At 41.3% G+C, this 20,497-nt stretch overlaps 1 protein-coding gene across 6 annotated transcripts in view; it reads right to left on the bottom strand.

Annotated features, from left to right (window-relative positions):
- Positions 1-467: 467 nt before the first annotated feature.
- The window catches only part of SOCS6 (suppressor of cytokine signaling 6), a 39,360-nt gene continuing 19,330 nt past the window's right edge, over positions 468-20,497 (bottom strand). For all 6 annotated transcript variants that reach the window (XM_060614076.2, XM_060614072.2, XM_060614077.3 and 3 more), the window contains one exon: positions 468-6,093. In XM_060614076.2, coding sequence (XP_060470059.1) covers positions 4,361-5,968 — 1,608 coding nt within the window. In that variant the 5' untranslated portion in view covers positions 5,969-6,093 and the 3' untranslated portion in view covers positions 468-4,360. The remainder of the gene's footprint in view (positions 6,094-20,497) is intronic.

The raw sequence follows: 20,497 nt of genomic DNA, 5'->3' as shown, positions 1-20,497 counted from the left end.
AACTGGAAAAAGTTAAAAGTATTAAAGAAAATTTGATAGCCTGCTTCTATTTTTATGAAATATTATCAATAGGGACATTTAAAAAAATGTCACGATCCAAACATTTCATCATCCAGTACAAACTTCTAGTGAAGTCTTATTACTGTGCTAATGTTAAGTAGTCTGTTTAGGAGAGGTTTTGTTATGGTTTGTCAGTTCACTCCAGCCTTTATGTTAAAGGCTTTAGGATATTAGCAACATTTGCTGATTCTAAATTCATTTCCTATCTCCTGTGAGCAACACTATTTTACTTTTTCCTGGCTTTTTTTTTCTGCCTTTTTTTTTTTTTTTTTTAACTAAATTTGCTGGTCCCTACCCTCCAGTCTCTGCAAGTTTATGAGACATCCAGAAACTATCTAGTTAACCTGATTTAATTAAAATCAGATTCTGTAATCCAGGTATTAAATATAAATAAACTACAAGGCAGGTCTTGTGAACGAAACTTTTATTTACACACTGTATCTAGAAGCAGATACATAAATCCTTATACAATTAATTTCCAAAAATGTGCAAGAAATTACTATAATTTGTTTACAAACCAAAACACATATTAAAATCAATGGACTTTGGATAATTCATTCTGTGGTGTTCTCAGTACAAATGGTACACACCTGACTTGAAACATACAGAAAAAGTGTAAAGTACAGCAATCTGGATTGCAAGTATTAATTTCATGGCACTCCCAACGACTATAAAATGTCTTTAAACCCAACATGTATACTTATTACAAAATTCTATAAGAATTTTTCATCATCTCTGGATGTAGAGTTTGGATCACTTGTCAGAAACAGCAACTACACATTCACGATGTTATGACTAATTAATAAAAAGAACGTTTATTAAAAAAAAACCCTTCCTAATAGGATTTTTAAAAGTATTAAAAGAAATCAAATTTGTGATTACTAGCGTACCAATACTTTATTCTGGAATTTTAAAGTTTTTTATGGAACTGGCAACTGTTTCTTATTAGAGTTTTCAACAAAACTGTCTTGCTGGTAGTGTGATTTCATTTTCAAATTAAGACTTCGCATTCGATGAACAGCCATTAAGATTTAATATATACTATTTTGAATCACTCATGTAGGTTATCTCTCGTATATAATGTGAAATGTCCATGATTAAAATTGGCGTTTCTGAAAGCATTAAGATATTTAGACCCAGCACTAGCAGGGACACTGCATAGAACCTATTTAAGATTTTAGTAATTTTTATCCTGTTTCGGTAATACTGGCTCAGAAATTATAAGGTATACTTTGTGTTTATTTCCTAATACGCCGACGATTTAGCCTTCTGGCACACAATTTTCTTCAATAGCAAGATGGTTGCCCTTGTAACTCGTTTCCTTAAAAACTATTTTTAGTTCTATGATCATTTCCTGTGATATATTTTTGACCTTCTAGATTTTCAGATTATTGCACCAAGTAGAAAGAGAAGATTTCCTTAGAAAGAGAAAGAGGGAGATATTTTTCAAGTACTTTCTATGCTTTTTTATTATTTATAAAAATGCACAAAAGTGTCCTAGGAAGCCTAGAATTATCTTCTGGCCTCCGTTGTATTTTGTGGTGAAATCTTCAAGAAAACAACTCTGATTCATTTACTATGGCAAAAGGATACGGCTTTCCTGTTTTCTCTTTCTTGCCTTGAGCTCATATCTTTAAATGTCACTTACAGGTTGTGTCCATGTCATCTAAGCTGCCACTCAGGGTAATCCAGAAGTTTACACAAATGGTTTCTAGACCAAACTACGGGATGGAGATTTCCCTCTTTTCTCCCTTCCATTTTTAAGCAGACTATTTTAGTATCCTATAAAGCCGATCTTTCACATTATCTTGTGCTGCCTATGCCAAATGGCTCTCTCTACACAAAAGCAGAAAATACTGCAATACTCCTTTGTTTGTAAATAATTTCTTGGCAAATACTTTTATTTTTCTTGATACACTGTCAGACCCTAGAAATTTCAAATTGGATTAGAATGGGGCATTTTAAAGTATTTTATGTTATGAATATACAAAAAGCACATAAAAAACTGGCTTTCTGAATTAGAACGGCATCTAGACTTGCCCTCCATAAAACACAAAATATGATTTAAAAACCATTAGATCAAAATCAAAATAATCTTGAAACTAAATAGCTAAATCTTGAACACATGGTATCATGAGGAACACGTGGGGAACAGGCTATGTCCACACAAGAAGACGGGGTTCAGGGCAGTCCAAAGACCTCTGTGCACCATGGTCTCACAAAGAGTACATGTAAATGCTTCTAGAAACATGGAGAAGCCATTTCAACATTTATTATTAATACACAGTGACTCTGTGACAATACCTGCCATCTAATATAGATGCACAGGGACTTTTAACTCACCCTAGATATATTTTAAATTGTTTAAAAATAAATAGTTTTGCAAAAAAATAGTTTAAATGTCTTGCATTAATTTGATAAGTTTACAACTCTGTAATAGTTCTTAATCCAAATAGCTTATAGTGAACACTTAAATTATATTATTACAGTATACTCCATCTTATTAGGTGAAAACATCAGAAAATTCAAGAGGAGCCTTTATGACAAGGTACAATCAACATTCCACCAAAATTAAGTACCTTTTCCCCTTTATGTCAAAATACCATAACACGATATCATTGTGCCTTTTCTTGGTATTTCTCAGTTCTGACCCTAAAAAACAGAGAGGAAAAAAAAAAAAACAAAAAACAAACAAAAAAACAGGGATACTGAATGACAAAGCCATTAGGGTTGACCTAAGACCTTTACTCTTGTTTTTAATTGACGGGTAAGAGACAGGAAAACTGAGTGACAAAGGAAGAAATGTCTTAAATTGTATGTTTCATCTGAGATGGAAACATTTTCTACATGGGGTACTTCCAAAATACTCACTAAAGAATAGTGCAGCGAATAAACACTGAATGTCAAAAATAACAAAAGTACTGGGGACAACCCCACCCCCCACCCCCCAATCCAAGTGACTAAATTAGAGATAAAATACCTAACGATGCCTGCCAATTTACTTAAGACTCAGCTAGATTTAAAACAACAAAAAACCAAAAAACAATAAATTAGTTTTAAACAGCGGTATATGGCAGGTGACAAGACTTCCATATACCTGATATGGTTTTAATATTCTTCTTACATGATGCTCCACAGTTTCCACAGTTTTTCAACTAAAGTCATCGGGTTTTTTTGGTTTTTGGTGGGGAGAAGGAAGAAGGGTCAAACCTAGCATATCTTAATAGTGACTACATAAAAGAATAAAAATCCAACTCTAAAACAATGTTTTCTATTCAAATCAATTTAAAACTTTATATAAACTTAAATGATGCAAGAGAACCCACTCTTTCTATGAAAATCGGTTCTATGTCAAGTTCACCCAAAGAAAATGTTGGCTAAGCGAAAGAAATCACAGAAAAAACACTTTACCGAAGGAAAGTATAATTAATACACAAAAAAATTATCATCACAGGAAACTATGATCATCTAGTAATTTCTTCAGTAATAGTTCTAGTCCCACAGATCTTTTCACATTATGCCAATTTGTACCAGAGCTTAATGACAGAAAAGGCAACGCTTTCTTACGTTGGTGTTATATACTTCTTGATGATTTTTTAATGTAAGGCCATTTATTAAAGTAGACAAACCACAAGATGAAAATGAAGGCAACAGAAAAATTCCACTTTCCACAACCAAAACACAGCACAACCTCAGAAACAATTTAGAGTAGGTGTTGTAAAAGATATGCTGCGGGTCTACATTCTAACACCCAAGATTATGTCCAATCATAATTCTAAATAAATCTTTCTAAAGTAGGAGAGTAAAAATCATTTTCAGTGTACGTGTAAATTCTGTGTTTTATCACACGGGTATGTTTATTCAACACTATCTTTGAAAATGGGCCATTTAAAGAGACATAACAATACTCATTCTGTAAGTTTCATTCAACTTTACTTAGGGTTGAATACACATGAAATGTGCTTTTAATGCATAAAAATCACAGTGGATAGCAGCAAAGGACTTGGGGGGGGGTGGTTAAGGAGAATCTGATAATTCACATTGTGATTATTCTGCACATTGATGAAAGATAATTCACACTTCCAAAACCTCGAGACTTCCCTTTTTAAAGAACCAAAATAAACCCAAGACACCTTGCTGACACTTCCCCACCCCGAACTAAACAAATTGATTACTTTTACACATAAAACTGAAATAGTATGGCAGCAAAAGATTTCGATAGCAATGAAAGTTTGTAAACTGTATTTCAATCTCTTTTTCTTATTCCCAAAGTGCAAGATGCGGGGGTTCTCATAATCTTTCAGTAGTGCTTCTCCTGTAAGTAATCCTTCATTTTGTTTGGCAAAGGCAGTTTCTGAATTAAGTCTATTCTGGTATACTGACGTATAACAAAACGACACAGGTACTGCAAAGAACGCACCTGCATGAACCGTGACACTGGATTGGTCAGTCTGACCGGGTAAGTTGCAGATCCCGGCAACCGAGACCTTGAATAACAAAAAGCTCCGTTTTCAGAGTCCCTGATTGAATGCTCGATCAGATCAACTATAGACGTATGTCCTTCCACATCCGGCTGTTCATAAAAGCTAAATCTACCGTTTGAGTGTTCAATTCTCGTGTGAAGTGTTTTGCCATGGGAGCGAAAGCTCAAGCTTAAAAGGTAACGGTCATCAGAACTATCCCGAACGAGAAAAGAACCATCTGGCACGTTTGCTAGCTTCCCTTCTGCCTCCCAGCGTGTGATCGGTCCCCAGTACCATCCTTGTTTCGCCAGTTTTTTCAGCTCCTCCGTAAGGCTCGTCACAACCATGGGACCACTACTCTGCACCGAGTCGTAAACTCTTGCAACCCCAGGGGCAGAGTTAGGATCAAAATTCAAATGACAGCGCATGCTTTCCGCCACGTGGGCATCTGTGCCGGTGAGCCCACCGAAGTTCCTTTGGATCTGATTGGTCTGCATTGGAGGTAGCAACGGTGAGAGTGGGGGGGCATCGTCGTGACTCGCTCTCGGGCTCTGCAACATGACTCCCGTGGTGCCAATCAACAAGCCGTTCACCGCCTGATCCACAAAGATCTCTGGGGCCACCACTAGGTCCTGGTCTACCTGATTCTCGTCTTCGGCGAAGGAGCTCCCTCCCACTTGCGGAGGGACCGCAGAGACTTCCATGGGAGAAGAGCTGTCCAGACAATAGCTACGCGACCCTTCCAGAGGGTACATCCCCTCGTCTAAAGGCACAGTATACTGAATGTAGTCCTGAGGCATAAGTCCGATAACTACAGGCACATGTTCATCAAGGTGAAGATGCAAGTCTCCGTTGTGAGACTCTGAACTCTTGAGTGAACTACTCTGCTCCTGGCACGCCGTCTCCGACTGGAGGTCGTGAAAATCCTTCCGAACCCCGTTCAGGGCTGGGCTCGGGCTGGAAGAGTGAACCAAGGCTTTGACCCTCACCTCCATCTTGATGCACGTCTCCTCCGAGTTCGTGGGTCGCAGAGGCCACGGCGTAGGGCTGTAGTGATGGTTGCGGAGCGAAGTGGACCTGATGGGCCTCTGGGCTCTCACGTCTTTGAAGACCAGGGGCGCCGAGGAGGAGGAGAAGGTGTCCTCGTCAGCCGAGCTCCCGGAGGGCGCGCTGCCCTTGCCTTTCTGCTTCTGTTTCGCAGACAGCCGTCGTTTTAACGTACCCATCAGGCTTTCGCTCTTGGATCGACTCTTCCCACCCTTTTCATCTTCGCTGTGGAGATCGCAGCTGGCCATGTCTTTACCGTAGCAGCTACCAAACAAGGAGTCATCTTTCCCGAAATCACTGGCCAGTGACGGTTGCTGCACTACCATGAAATCCGTTTCTTCTTTACTTTTATTCAAGTTGAAAGATTTTCGGAAGGTTTTAAGACTAATTTTCTTCATTATGACTAGTTACCTAATCCGAGGGGATCAATTTCTCTCCGGAATATTATCCTCAAACATCTGGAGAGGCTGCAATGCTGCATCTATGTACTTTTCCAGCTTCATATACCCTTTGGAGCCATTTTCTAAAAAATAAAAAATAAAATTAAAAAAAAGTCACATTAAAAAAAAAAAAATCTTTCCACAGAAGTTTTACTTTACTGTTTCAATCCTTTCGCCTCCACACGAGGACACGGGAGCCCCCTGCTCACGGCCCCTGCCAAGCCTGTCAGGATGCTGCGAGGGCAAACCCTAACTTTCCTCTTCTCCTTCCGCACCGGCTTCCGGACAGGAGTCCGCGCTCCGGCCTTCGCCGACACCGCCCCCGCGACACCCACTCTCAGCCTCGCAGGATGCGCACCGCAGGGATCGCCACTCCCCGGCCTGCACCCGGCCCCAGGCCGCAACGCGGCGACACGCGCTCGGTGGAGACGCCCAGTCCCACCGGCGGGAGAACGAGTCGGCCTGACCCCTCCACAATCTACACACGCTTTCAAATATGGAGGCATCTGTAAAATTACGTAAAAGAACCCCATGATCTGTGATGATCTGGAAAAAGTCTAGAAATGCCCCTTTAGAACACACCTTTGCGTTTCCTGAGACTAAGGCCCCTTCCCATTCGTGTTCCCAGCGCCTCGCACAGAGGAGAGACGCCCAACGCTCGCAGCCGGGACGACCCGTGAAAACTAGGTATGTGTAGGTGTGGATCTATTCTGAAGATTATGAAGCACATTTCCCGAGTTAGGATTTCTTCCTCTCTCTTTTTTTTTTTTTTTTTTTTTTTTTTTTTTGGTAATTTCGCCTGGCAAGTTTTTATACCTCTGTATCCAGGAATACATTTTCTAAACTATCTTGTACATCATTCCATCACTGAAAAGATAGGATTTCAATTCTGTGAAGGCTTTCTGACTGTCGTTTTATAGGGAAAAGTTTGCCCCAGAAGTAATATTAACAGTAATAACTGCTTTGCAAAGACATTCTGTTGAAACTACGCACAATGCTTTATATTTATTTCCTCTATGTCCGTGCTCTGCACTTTCTGCAAGCATCAAAGTATAATGCCATCACAAGATGATTAGCTTGACTTGAGCAAAATGCTGATAAAACTAACAGCAAGATTCCAACTCCCCAACCACTAGTTTACCACCACTCTGTTTCCTGCCAAAGGACTACAGGCTCCAAGCTTGACGACATTCATGACTTCACTGTGCAGTTACTAAGCCCCTGTTACAAACCCAGCACTGTATGGTCATATGCAGATTAATAATCAGTTCTGGCCTCATAACCCGGTGGCAGAGAGACATCTATGAATGGATAAATTATAATACAAATCTATTAGTAACATACTGACGATAATATGGTGGGAACGGAGGGGAGAGGTATCTTTAAACGTTTACTTCAGGGACAGATAGGATTTGGTTACTGTGCACACAGAATCGGCAGGAAATTATTTTTAATAAAAACCACTGAGATCAGACAACCTATCAGGGGATCAGCAATATCATCTCCATAAAGGAAAAAGCAATTTTAAAAAGTCGTACTGTCACGTACTATGTTTTTGAGCAAGTTGTAGGAAACAAAATGCATGTAAGTACTTGGAGCACCAGTTACTTTTAAACATCATATTAAGCTGTGGATTAGATGAACTCGTTATCCAAGCACCATTACTTTCTACCTAATATCTAAGTTATTAACATGTAATATATAAGTTATTCACATTTTTAATTTGTTTGACAAAAACATGGCCATTTCATAAATGTGAAGTGGAGAATATAAGGACACTATTCTTTAGCTGGTAAGTCACTCCTTTGGAGTTGACGAAGTAGACGAAGTATAGGTTTTGTAGCCAAAGCCAGATTCCAATATCTAATCTCTTTTGACAGGAATAACAGTCCCCACACTTGACTGTGACAGGTACATCTGAAAAGGTAAAACCGCCATGTAGTGGAATTTAGATATTTTGGTGACAGATGACTAGGATGAATTACAACCTGCCATGAGAAAGAGGCCAACGTGAAATGCAAGCGAAGTAAAATAAGCTGTTCACTTGGGAATAACAGTATGTGTACAATTATGTCAAAATTTTAAAACATCACCAAGTATAAAAAAAGATCAACAGAAAGGAGACAATATCCCACTCACCACAGAAATAAATAAATAGTAAATAAAAGTGAACCAGGTGCTTTTGGCAAAAATCAGTGTAACATGTTTGTATGACGTGAGCCCAAATCATGGGCCTCGTGGATGACCAAGTCCTGGACCCTGACCACGGAACCCCACAGCCCAACAGACTACGTGGCTACTCCCAAAGTTGACAACCAGTGACTTAATATAACTTACCACGCTTAGCATTTACATACTAACTTCACATCAACTAGCCTTCTACAGAAATATTTTAGGAAGGCCAAAAAAAGTGTCTTCATGAAAATCTGTACATTGCATGTTCACACTCCTTCGTCAGAGTATGAAGTTTTAAAAATGCCTGAGAATCAGTTTTAAATTCTGTTGCAACTAAATACTATTCCAGAATAACATAAAATAATTTTGTCATATTACATACGTGTGTACCATGGAAATATTTGCAGAAATCTTTGCAAACAGAAAAACTGTCACACACAGAAGCAGGCCCGTGCATATATGGAAACTTGATGCACGAGAGAAGGCAAACCAGTGGCAAAGGACACAATTTAGTCCGCGGTGCTAAGATAACTGGCTATGCATCCGGAAAAATGAGAAAACTGGAGTCCATATCTCACACCATCAATGAAAATAAACTGCCAGTAAATTAAAAATCTAATAGTGAAAATCTGTTTAGTTAGAATAAAATATAAAATATCTTTAAGCCTTTGAGATAGGAATAAAATTTCTTAAGCAAGGCACGAAAAGAATAAAACTTCAAAAGATACCACAAAGGGATGGAGAACTGTCAAATTTTTTGTGAAGCTAAGGAAAACAGGACAACCCAAGTATACCAAAAGTCCCATTAACTTCTCTTAATCAGAGAGAACTTTTAAGTACAATTCTTGATAATATTTGAAATTGCATTTATTTGTCTTAACAGGCTGAAATGGTGACCTGAAGACTAATAAAGCCGCCTGTGTTAGTGATAATTTTCCGGCTCATTAGCGACGAATCCAATTTTGTTCATACAAAGGACTGGGCATCAATTCACACAGAGATTAAGAAAGCTTAATTACCAATAGCTATAAAATATAAAACTAAAGGATGCAAATACAAGACAAAACAAATCTGTTCAGCCCCAGTAAGAGTGATGTTTGCAGTGATTATTGAAAATCAGCAAATTCTTGATGATCTACATCAATGGATCAACAACCAGAATGACTTCTAATGATCTGTCTGGAATGTCACCCCGTCTCTCAAACCCAAGCAGGTCAATCAACCTGACCACAGAGGGTCAGGAACAACTTTCTAGGAATGGTGTAAACTGTTAGTTCAGTTTCAACCTTAATTATGAAGGCTTTTGTTTTCCTGCTTCTGTGCCTGTTTATGGTTACTCCCTCCTCCTGCTAAATGTTCTTTTCTGTCGTCCACCTTTCAGAGAATTCCTTAGAAGAATATATCTATTCCTGAAATCTACTCTGATCACCCAGCCGGAGGAGAGTTCTCTCCCCCTTCTCTGAACTCCAAATACTCCGTATGCTCTTACTTAATAGTACGTCACACAGCGCCCTAGAATTGCTTGTGTTCTGTTCACATCGTATCTCCCCAGACTGTAATCCGTGAAGAGAGAGGATTACAGAAAGAAATGAGAAACGTCTTACTCATTTTTTTTATTCCTAACTAGGAGGTACCATTACATATTTAATATATACTGCTTAAATTCTTTGATACCAAATAAATATTCCTTCACTATCAAGTAAATGATAGGAATGATGGGACAGGAAAACTACAGCATGCAAAACTGGCTAAATCTCTTAACAAAATGGAGCAATCTAACATCTATAAGAAGCCCTTATTACAAGTGATCCAGGACCGGCAATTCCATCTAAAAAGGCCACATGGAAAAACACCTGCCTGTGAGTCAACATGCTCTACCATACAGAATCTATTCCTGTACTTTCACACGGTATGCATTCAGATATGCAAAGGCTATCGAAATTCTACCAAATCAATACCAGTAAAGAGAAAGAAGTAAATACAGTAAATACTCCCCCCCATGACTCAGTTCCACATAGTTATTCTTTTTTTTAATTTTTTTTAATGTTTATTTATTCTTTGAGAGAGAGAGACAGAGAGAGCACAAGCAGGGGAGGGAGGGAGGGAGGGAGGGAGGGAGGGAGGGAGGGAGGGAGGGAGGGAGAGAGAATCTAAAGCAGGATCTAGTCTCTGACCTGTCAGCACAGAGCCCAACGTGGGGCTTGAACTCATGAACCGTGAGATCATGACCTGAGCTGAAGTCAGACCCTCAACTGACTGAACCACCCAGGCACCCCTAGTTATACAAGTATTTTAAAAATAAAGTTTTTTTGATCTTGAAAAGTTGAAGATGAGTGAAAAGTACAGAACCCATGGCATTATCTACATATGGATTATGGTATCATCGGGAAATCGAAGTTGTACTAAGCATCTGAATCTTACAGCAGGTACTACGGACTGTCCTTCCTGTTGTAAGCTATTTTTCATAAAGCTCTGTATGGGCCTTTCCACACTCCATGTGTAAGCTACTCTACTGCATCTGGGGCGCCTGGGTGGCTCAGTCGGTAGAACGTCCTAAATCCTGACTTAGGCTCAGGTCATGATCCCAGGGTTCTGGGATTGAGCCCTGTGTCTGCCTACACGCTGAGCATGGAGCCTGCTTAAGATTCTCCCTCCCCCTGTCTCTTGCCCCATGAAAGTGCACACACACGTTCCCTGAAAAAAAAAAAAAAAAAAGTACTCTACTAGATCCAAGAGAAGTTATGCTGTTTGAGGCACTTGGGTGGCTCAGTCGGCTGGGCGTCAGACTTCAGCTCAGGTTATGATCTCGCAGTTGGTGAGTTCGAGCCCCATGTCGCGCCCTGTGCTGACAGCTCAGAGCCTGGAGTCCACTTCAGATTCTGGGTCTCCTTCTTTCTGCCTCTCCCCTGCTTGCATTTTGTCTCTCTCTCAAAAATAAACATTAAAAAATTAAAAAAAAAAAAAAAGAAGTTATGCTGATACAAAACTAAGAGAAGACATCTGTGGGCTCCAAGACAGATCAAAGAAATGACGGGAAAGGGCTGGACAGGGACAATCTAATACAGTATTCTTGAGAAGTAAACTTTGAACACGACCAACCATTAAGAGCTTATGTAAGTCAGACCAGGCTGTAAACAAAGAAACAGGGAAGGGTATTTGGGGATTCCTAACTTTGCCTCCTGGCTGCATGCCGACTGCCAGCACATCTGGAAGTAAAATCCACAGGCAGGTCTTACTGGCTCTTTGAAGCCCCTGAACTCACAGACCAAGTACTTTGTCCACGTTCTTTTCATCACTATCATCAGATCCTGAAAGGAGTCTTAACCCACAAAAAGGTCCGTCTTCAGAGAAAACCTTGTAAGTGGAAAGAACACCACACCCTGGTAGTGATACAGCTGGGTGGCCCTGCCATCATCATGGTCACTATTTTAGGAAAGGCTGTAAACGAGTGAACCAAGGAGCACAGGATAATTGTCACTGTGACAGATACCATGGTGGGAAAGGAAGCAATCAGAGAACACTGGTTCCCACTCTAGAATCCACCAACACCTACGACCCCTCCCAAAAGCCTCCCTGACAAGCCAATATTTGGGCCAAGGCTGGAATGATAAGAGGCCAGTCATGCAAAGGAAGGCTGAGGTGGAAAGAACAACTCTCTGGACTGAGGGAAGGGCAAGTGCAAGGGCCCTGCGGTGGGAAACTGCAGAAACTCGGAAACACTGGGGAGCCCACTGTGCCCGATACCGTATGGTGTGAAGGAGCGGGGGTGGGGGGGCTGGGAGGGGTGGGGGGGGGCATGAGATGGCACACCGAGGTGTCTGGGTCGGATTCTAAGCGCACTCAGAAGAATGAAAAGGTTTTAAAAGCACAAGCTCTAGTTTAACTATGCACTTCCCAGTTTTGAGCCCACAGATCATCCTCCCCAACATACACATCCAAACCCACCAGGACTGTAACTTTGAAGACAAAAAGCAAATCAAAAAACAAAAACCCTGGGGTCTCCAATTACCTTCTCCAAAGAACAGATGAGCACTTTCTTCATAAAATGTAAGCTATTAAAACAATCACTTGGAACTACGTGTAGCTGTTGGAGAGGACTGTCCACGTGTCCCTAGTAGACCACACTCCTCTTAGACTTTTTAACAATGGCTGGGTTGAGCGAGTTTCAGGGTCAACATATGAGCACTGGAGAGAGTCAAAATGAATCAACTTCTTGCGAAGGTTTTATTAATACCTAATTTCCATTTACAAGTCATTCTTTTTTTTTGTTTTAAAGTAGTTCTTTTTTTTAAATTTTTTTTTTTTTTTTAACATTTATTTATTTTTGAGACAGGGAGAGACAGAGCATGAACTGGGGAGGGTCAGAGAGAGGGAGACACAGAATCCGAAGCAGGCTCCAGGCTCCAAGCTGTCAGCACAGAGCCCGAGGCGGGGCTAGAACTCACGGACCGCGAGATCATGACCTGAGCCCAAGTCGGCCGCTTAACCGACTGAGCCACCCAGGCGCCCCAAGTCATTCTTTATAATGTCCCAGTTTGTGATACAGTTTTAGTGACATGAACATTTGACTTCAATTAAAAATTGTTAATTGACTGAAACATGACCTCTGATAGGAAACAGTTATAGTTGCAAACGCTTCTGGGTTCGCCAGTTACGAACACACAAGTCATTACATCAGAAACGTGCGTACGTGTGTATGTGTACGTGTGTGTAGCTGTGTGGCCTCAGATAACACAGTAGAAATAACCCAGATTCATCTCGGGGTCGGGTGGAAAACATCTGGAGGGCATGCTACACACCATAAGCCTGAGTTTTAGAGATCCTTAACTGGGTAAGTTCTGAAAAGCAGGTATGACGATGAAGAAAACCCCAGAGCATGACGTGGAGAGCACAGGGGCAAGGCCAGGGCGGCCCCTATGGAGGCGACACAGCCCAATCTGCTGTCCACATACACTCTGCTCTTTCTCGCATCCAACCGACAAACCGTGGGAACAGTAAAACCCTGAAATGCTGCCCACCCCACTCAGTGAAAAACACAAGTCTCTACAGCGGTAGGGCCCGAGCTGACAGGACTCTCCAGTCTTTGCACGACCCGCCCTCTCCACTCCTCCACTCGATGCTCTGAGAATGCCACAAACACGCTGCCCTTTGGGGCACCGGTGCCGCTGCAGATCCACATGGCCGAGCCCGCAATTCCTTCCAGTCTTTGCTCAACTGCCACCTTCTCAAGGTCACCTGCCCTGACCCGGCACGTCAGCTGCAATCCAGACCCTCTTACCCTCTTGAATTGAGTTAGTGTTTTCTAGCATACAATAAAAGTTTCTCATTTCTTCCGCTGCCTTTCTGCCCCTCCAGACATTAAAAAAGAACATAAGCTTCACAAAAGCAGGGATTTTAACTCCACTGTATTCACTGATGTCTCCTAAGAGTCTAGGACCATTCCAAGGGCCTAGGAGGTGCTCAGTAATTGTGAGTAAAACCATTTTATTTATTTTTTATTTTTATTTTTTAACATTTATTTATTTTTGAGACCGGGAGAGACAGCATGAACGGGGGAGGGTCAGAGAGAGGGAAACACAGAATCTGAAACAGGCTCCAGGCTCTGAGCGGTCAGCACAGAGCCCGACGTGGGGCTCGAACTCACGGACCGCGAGATCATGACCTGAGCCGAAGTCGGACGCTTAACCGACTGGGCCACCCAGGCGCCCCTGAGTAAAACCATTTTAAACATGCAAACCTAATCGGATGCCCTGCCCGCCTACGCCTCCCACACTCCCACCCTCAAGCCATAATTTGCCATTTTTCAGAATAAAGTCACAAAGCTCCTTATCGTGCTCAATAAAACCCTACAGTCTGGCCTTTCTCTGCTTGGTCCTTTTGCTCCACTCACACCGGAAGTGCTCATGTTCACCACATCCTCACTCTACACAGAACTTTCAACGTGCTGCCCCTTCGATGTGAAATGCTCGCTCCAGTCTCTCCTCCAACTAACGCCTTCACACCTCACGTTATCCACCAACTCCTCGGGGAACCCTGCTCTCCCTGAGTAGGTGACATCCCCTGATTCCAGGATCTCGTAGTCCTGCACACTTCTCCCAGGATGTGCACTTAGACCTGTCTGTACAACTACCTGAATAACGACTCTCAGCCCAGCAGACCATCCACACTCCATGTGAAAGCAAAGACCCTGGCAATTTTTTCCAACATCTCAACCCCAGCTCGCAGCGTGTACCTGGTGCAAAGAAGGTACTTGATACAACTGCATTCAGCGCACACCACAGTGAAACGAACGTGGACGCTGCTCCACACGACAGGCGACCTGATGCCCACGACTGCCCCAGCAGCAGGCCCGGTGACTGACTCTGGGGTGACTCACATTCACATCTCAGTTGACCTCACGAGGGGCGCCTGGCTGGCTCGGTCGGTTAAGCGGCCAGCTCTGGGTTTCAGCTCAGGTCACGATCTTGAAGTCTGTGGGTCCGAGCCCCACGTCAGCTCTGTGCTGACGGCGAGGAACCTGCTTGGGATTCTCTCTCTCTCCCTCTCTCTGCCCCTCCCCTGCCTGCTCTCTCTCTCAAAATAAGTAAATAAACTCAAGTTTTTTTATTTAATAAAACAACCTCGCTAAATTTTGGGTTCAAATGGTTTCTACTTCCCGCTACTGCATCCATTTCGTAGAAACAAAAGACTGACAACCACAGTAAAAGTATTTGGTAATTATCTACATGATAATCATTCCTCCTTGAACTGCCAATCCATATGTAACTCAACACTAACATTAAATAAACAAAATCCTATGCATTAAGAACTATAAAAAGTTCTATTAGAACATATGGCCTTCTCTCTCTTCCCTTCATTTTCTAGGCAAAGATCACTCTGGAATTTTTAAGAGTATCTGTTTTTCTGTTTGCACTTCCAAAAATATATGCCATCTTTTTATAGGATTACCATCTGTCTCATCATGCCTAAGTAAATGTTCTGAATTAGTTTTACTGCTTTTCTAATTGTAAAATTCGAAGTTTACACATATACTTGAAAATGTGTATAAAAAAGTTCAAGGGAAAAGGTTTTAGACGAGCATACGTGATCTGTATGGGCCGCAGATAACGTCTTCAAATAATTTCACAGACTCTTTTTTTTAAGGAATGATTGGACTTAGTCGTGCTGGCCATTAAAACACCTAAAGAAAACATTTAAAATACAACATGGAACAGCTACTTAACATCAACAAATAAAATAGTTTTGTTATTGTCAGTTTAACAAGTGAGGAAACTGGGTCTCAGAGATTGAAAGCTACCCAACAAAGTTAAATAATCCGTCATGAGGAGACAGCAGATGTGCAGCCTGAACCCGGCTGCCACCTCGAAGCTCACGTTCTTCCCCTGCGACAAGCCGCCAGGCCAGTCCTCCTGCTGCTATATCAGGGTTCCCCCAAGTCTCCAGGCTGGGGACCTCTTTATCCTCGTCCAAAGCATAGACAAGAAGCTTTGTCTAGGTGGGTTCTATCTACTCAAATTTACCCTAGTAGAAACTAAAACTGAGACTTTAAAATATTTGTTTTTAAATGATAATATACTCATCACGTGTTAATGTAAATAACATTTTCCCAAGAAATAAATGTATTTACCCAAACAATAAAAATTCAGCGAGGGAAGTGGTGCTGTTTCACATTATTGTAAATCTTTTTTCTGTCTGACTTAAGACAGCAGGACTCTCACGTTTCCATCTGCCTTCAATCTGTTACATTATGTTGTTTCAGTTAAAGTGTAAGAAGAAAATCCAACCGCCTACAGATATATATCTGGGAAAGGGAGAAATATTTCCTTTAATAAACTTCTCATAGAACTGTGGATATTCTTTCCTGTGATATTATACCAAAAATCAACAAGTGATAGTTCCTTAAAAAGTTAGCTGCATTGGGAAATCTGAAACCCTTTCAATAACTTTTTACTCTATTACATTCAAATCCATTGGTCTAGCTTGCATTTTGAATCAATCCTCTAGGTATGTACGATCTTAGAACATCAGGTATTAGAGATTTCATAATATAGTATCAAAAAATCACATCTGTTAACATCACCACTGATCTCATCAGAAAAGTCTCAGCACTGGGAAGCAGGTTAAGCTAACAGAGGTAGACCCAAGTTCTCCACAATTCTATGTTCGCTTGAAAGCTTGGATGTATCACTGACACCAATCCTGTCAGTGAATTTGTGAGAAAATATCTACTAAAAGCTCAAGCTGAAAAACCACGGTTTGTCAACTTGCCGGGAGCCGATCCATCCAGCCTTTCTGATGGCACAGCCCGGGTGGTTGGCAGAAGGGCAACACACAGCGACCCTCCGAATGGGAAGCTACTGGTATCCCTCCTCTTACTCATCATGGCCATCCCCATGGTCCAACTGGCACTGATGATTCAAAAGAAACCCATGGGGGCAAACTCGGGGATACTTTTCTGGGGATGACCCCCAGGACAAAAAAGAAACCTTATATCCAGCCGGTGCCACCCCCGCCTGCCCGTCCCCTACCTAAAGGAAGGAGAGCCCCATATATCTCTCAGCCAGGGAGGGGGGCAAGTGGGTTCGAAAGCCCCACTCTGGCAACAAAGCAATCTCTCTATGGGTAGAAGTTACTCAAACCCCTAGGCCCAATTGGCCCCCAGGAGGCATTCCAGAGCATAACTGGACCCGGTGGGTTAAGGTACAGAATGGTTCATTAGTTCCTAGGTATACACTGTCTCTCTGGGAGCGCATAAGGAGTGGGTTCCTAGGGCCCTCTTGGCTCCCTCCCGGCACTCCAGACCAAAGCGAATACTTTTGTTCCTTGTACCGCAAATGGTTCAAAGGAACAATTAAGAAGTCATGTCCCTGTAAATGTTCCACTTGAGGTGTTGAGAGCTAGATGACCTTTCATGAAAATAGCGAAGCAAACGCTTTATAAAACTATAAATAAACGTAGATACGTAATGAAAGTAGTATGAAGAAGTTAATCAATAAGCAAAAAGGCAGGAGGAAACGTTACAAAGAAATAACCATGAGGTTCCTTAATGGGTGATTACACAAAGGAACGTTTTTAGAATTAGGTAAAGCCGAGAAGCATAGGTGATGCACGCGACAAGGAAACTGCTAACAAATATAATGCCACGTTTGCCACAGTAAAGCAGCCAGTCGAACCCACTGCTCTTGTCTGTGTCCATTTGTTATTTTCGCCGACGCCTCTCACCCTTCGGGAACCCCTGGACCTGCTGGGGCTGGATCTCGGCATCAACTATTCTCTTGTTAATGTTTGTTTTATTTTTAAAGTAAGCTCTACGCCCAATATGGGGCTTGAACTCATGACTCCGAGATCAAGAGTCCAACGTACCACCGACTGAGCCAGCCAGGTAAACGTGGTGTTTCACGAAACAGGAGCTATCTCAGCAACTACAACAACAGCACAAGGCTCCCTTCTTCGGTCAGCATGTGGAAGAGAACATGTTCTACACGTCTGCATCTCATCATAAGCATTCTGAAAAGATGTGTACACAGGGTCAAGATTCAATAAATGCAGTCATTTTTACAGCTTCATCAGTGACATTCTTAAATGTAACTGTAATTTTCTTTTTACCACAAATGTCTAGAAGTAAGGAATATAAAACTGCTATGAAAGGGGCATCTCGGTGGCTCAGGTAGTTGAGCACCCAACTCTTGACTTCTTGACTTCAGCTCGGATCATGATCCCAGGGTTTTGAGATCAAACCCCGCATTCATTCTCTCTCATTCTCTCTCTCTCTCTCTCTCTCCTTCTGCCCCTCTCCCTGCTAGCATATTCTCTCTCAAAAAATAAATAAAAATATTTTAAAAATTTTAAAAATCATTACTTTCTTTAAAAAAAACCAAAAAACTCCTATGGAAGTTTAATTCCATCACAACAGTTGGTGCCACTCCTTGTCCGTGGAAAGGCACCTTCAGTTTTACCCACCATTGTTTTTGCCCCCTTGGTAAAAATGGCAATGCAGTGAAAGAGGCAAATAATGTTTTAGCATTATTATCAAAGAGGATCCACAAACCATACTTGGAGCTACCAGCTTACAAGAACAAAAAGACTTTAATGGAAGCAAGGCATCCACACAAAACATTAGCAAGATAAAGAGTTTCACTGTTGTAAATATCTCTCTGCCCTAAAGGTTGCCAGTTTCTTAGCAAGCCATGGTTCATGACTTTCCACTGCAGGTCCTTGGATTCTTCTCCATTGTTCCTGAATCTACACTACTTGCCATTAACTTTATAAAAAAGTTTCCAGATAGAAGTAGAAAGTAAGGAAAATAGACTATATAATAAAAGAGAAAATAAGGGCAATGGCCAATATAACATGAAATATGATAGAATTTAGGTCTCAGTGTTGGTTATGCCATTAAGTATGAGTGGGATAAACTCAACTATTAGAAAAAAGATTTTCAGATCTGATTTTAAAAATCCAGGGGCACCAGGGTGGCTCATTCAGTTGAGTGTCCAACTCTTGATTTCAGCTCAGGTCAGGATTCCAGGCTCATGAGATCAAACCCCATGTGAGGCTCCGGCTGAGCGTGGAGCCTGCTTAAGATTATTTCTCTCTCTCAAAATAAAAAATAAATAAAATAAAACAAAAAAGAAATATTTTTAAAAATCCAGTCATATATAGAAACACATTAAAAACAACCATCTCAGAAAGTTTCAAAATATGGTAAAATCTCTATTAGCCACCTCTATTAAACTATCCTCTTCTTCAGCATTCCTGTGATCATTCTATACTATCAGCTGAATTATATTTACTCACATTCTATTTGAGATCGGGAATGCGATCAGTCTTTGTCAACAGTTATATCCCCAGTACCTAAAATAGTACCTGGACATGGCTGATGTGCACCCTAATTTTTCTGAATTTAAATTCACTGCATGTTTTAAGCATGTAAACAAATTCTGTTTTAAAGTTCTTCCTATGAAAACAGTCAATTGATTTGTAAACACTAAATAAATGCAGCTGGTTAAAAAAAAAAATCTTCTGCAGACTTAAGTGTAAACGAAACCACTCCAAAAGCCTAGAAAAAATTACTCTAAACAAATCTAGCCCTTTGTACAAAGATTGCTTTCCTGGGGTGCCTGGGTGTCTCAGTCGGTTAGACGGTTAGGCATCTGACTTCAGCTCAGGTCATGATCTCACAGTTCGGGAATTCGAGCCCCGGATCAGGCTCTGTGCTGACAGCTCGGAGCCTGGAGCCTGCTTCGGATTCTGTGTCTCCCTCTCTTTGCCCCTCCCCTGCTCACGCTCTGTCTCTCCTCTCTCAAAAATAAATAAACATTAAAAAAAAAAAAGATTGCTTTCCTTTTTTTTTTCTTTTGAGAGACAGAGAGACAGAGAGAGAGAGCAAGCCCGCGTGAGCCCCAGGAAGAGCGCAAGTGGGGGACGGGCAGAGGGAAAGAGAGAATGCTAAACAGGCTCTGTGCCATCGGACCCCAATACCTGGCTGGATCTCAGGACCCTGAGATCAGACCTGAGCAGAACAAAGATTGCTTTTCAAATGTAATTAACTTCTAATTCTACCTTTCGAAGTGCCAAATTGGAAACTAACATATAATGCATTATTTAAGGACAGATTCTACATAATTCAGGCTGACAGAGTTCAGTCAACAGATACAGAAAAACACTGGTCCCACATATGGACATTAATGAAAGAGTGTATATCTGCTTGTCTGAATTCAAAATAAAATGTTTAGGGGCACCCGGGTGGCCCACTCAGTTAAGCAACCAACACCTGATTTCAGCTCAGGTCACGAGCTCCTGGTTTGTGAGCTGAAGCCCCACACTGGACTCCGTGCTGACAGTGCCCAGCCTCCTGGGATGCTCTCTCTACCCCTCCCCAACTTGCGCTCCCCCCCCCACCCAGCCCAAATAAACTTTAAAAATACAATAAAATGTCTAAAAGTACATGGATCCATACGTCAGTGAAGTTTTCCAATGAACTGACAAACGCCAATCCTAACTGCTTCAGGAAAAATATTCTAACAGAAAAGAATGAAAAAGGAAAATGCTATCAATAAGAAAGCTAGGGTAACAATAATAACATAAGACAGCGTTACGTTCAAGAAAAATCGTCATACAAAAATAAAACAGGGCACATTACATAAGGTATAATCCACAAAGAAAATAAAAGTGCCAAAAATCTTTACACACAAAATGGAACAGCATTAAAGTATCTCTTTCGGCCCAAGAAAATAAAATAAACAAAAATGAAGGATATAGATTTAAATTACATAATTACTTTTTCTATTGGGATTCTATCCTCTAAAAAGTGAG

This window comes from Panthera onca, chromosome D3 (genome assembly GCF_046562875.1).
Source record: "Panthera onca isolate mPanOnc1 chromosome D3, mPanOnc1 haplotype 2, whole genome shotgun sequence".
Lineage (NCBI taxonomy): Eukaryota > Metazoa > Chordata > Mammalia > Carnivora > Felidae > Panthera > Panthera onca.
This window is presented reverse-complemented; position numbering and strand designations above follow the sequence as displayed.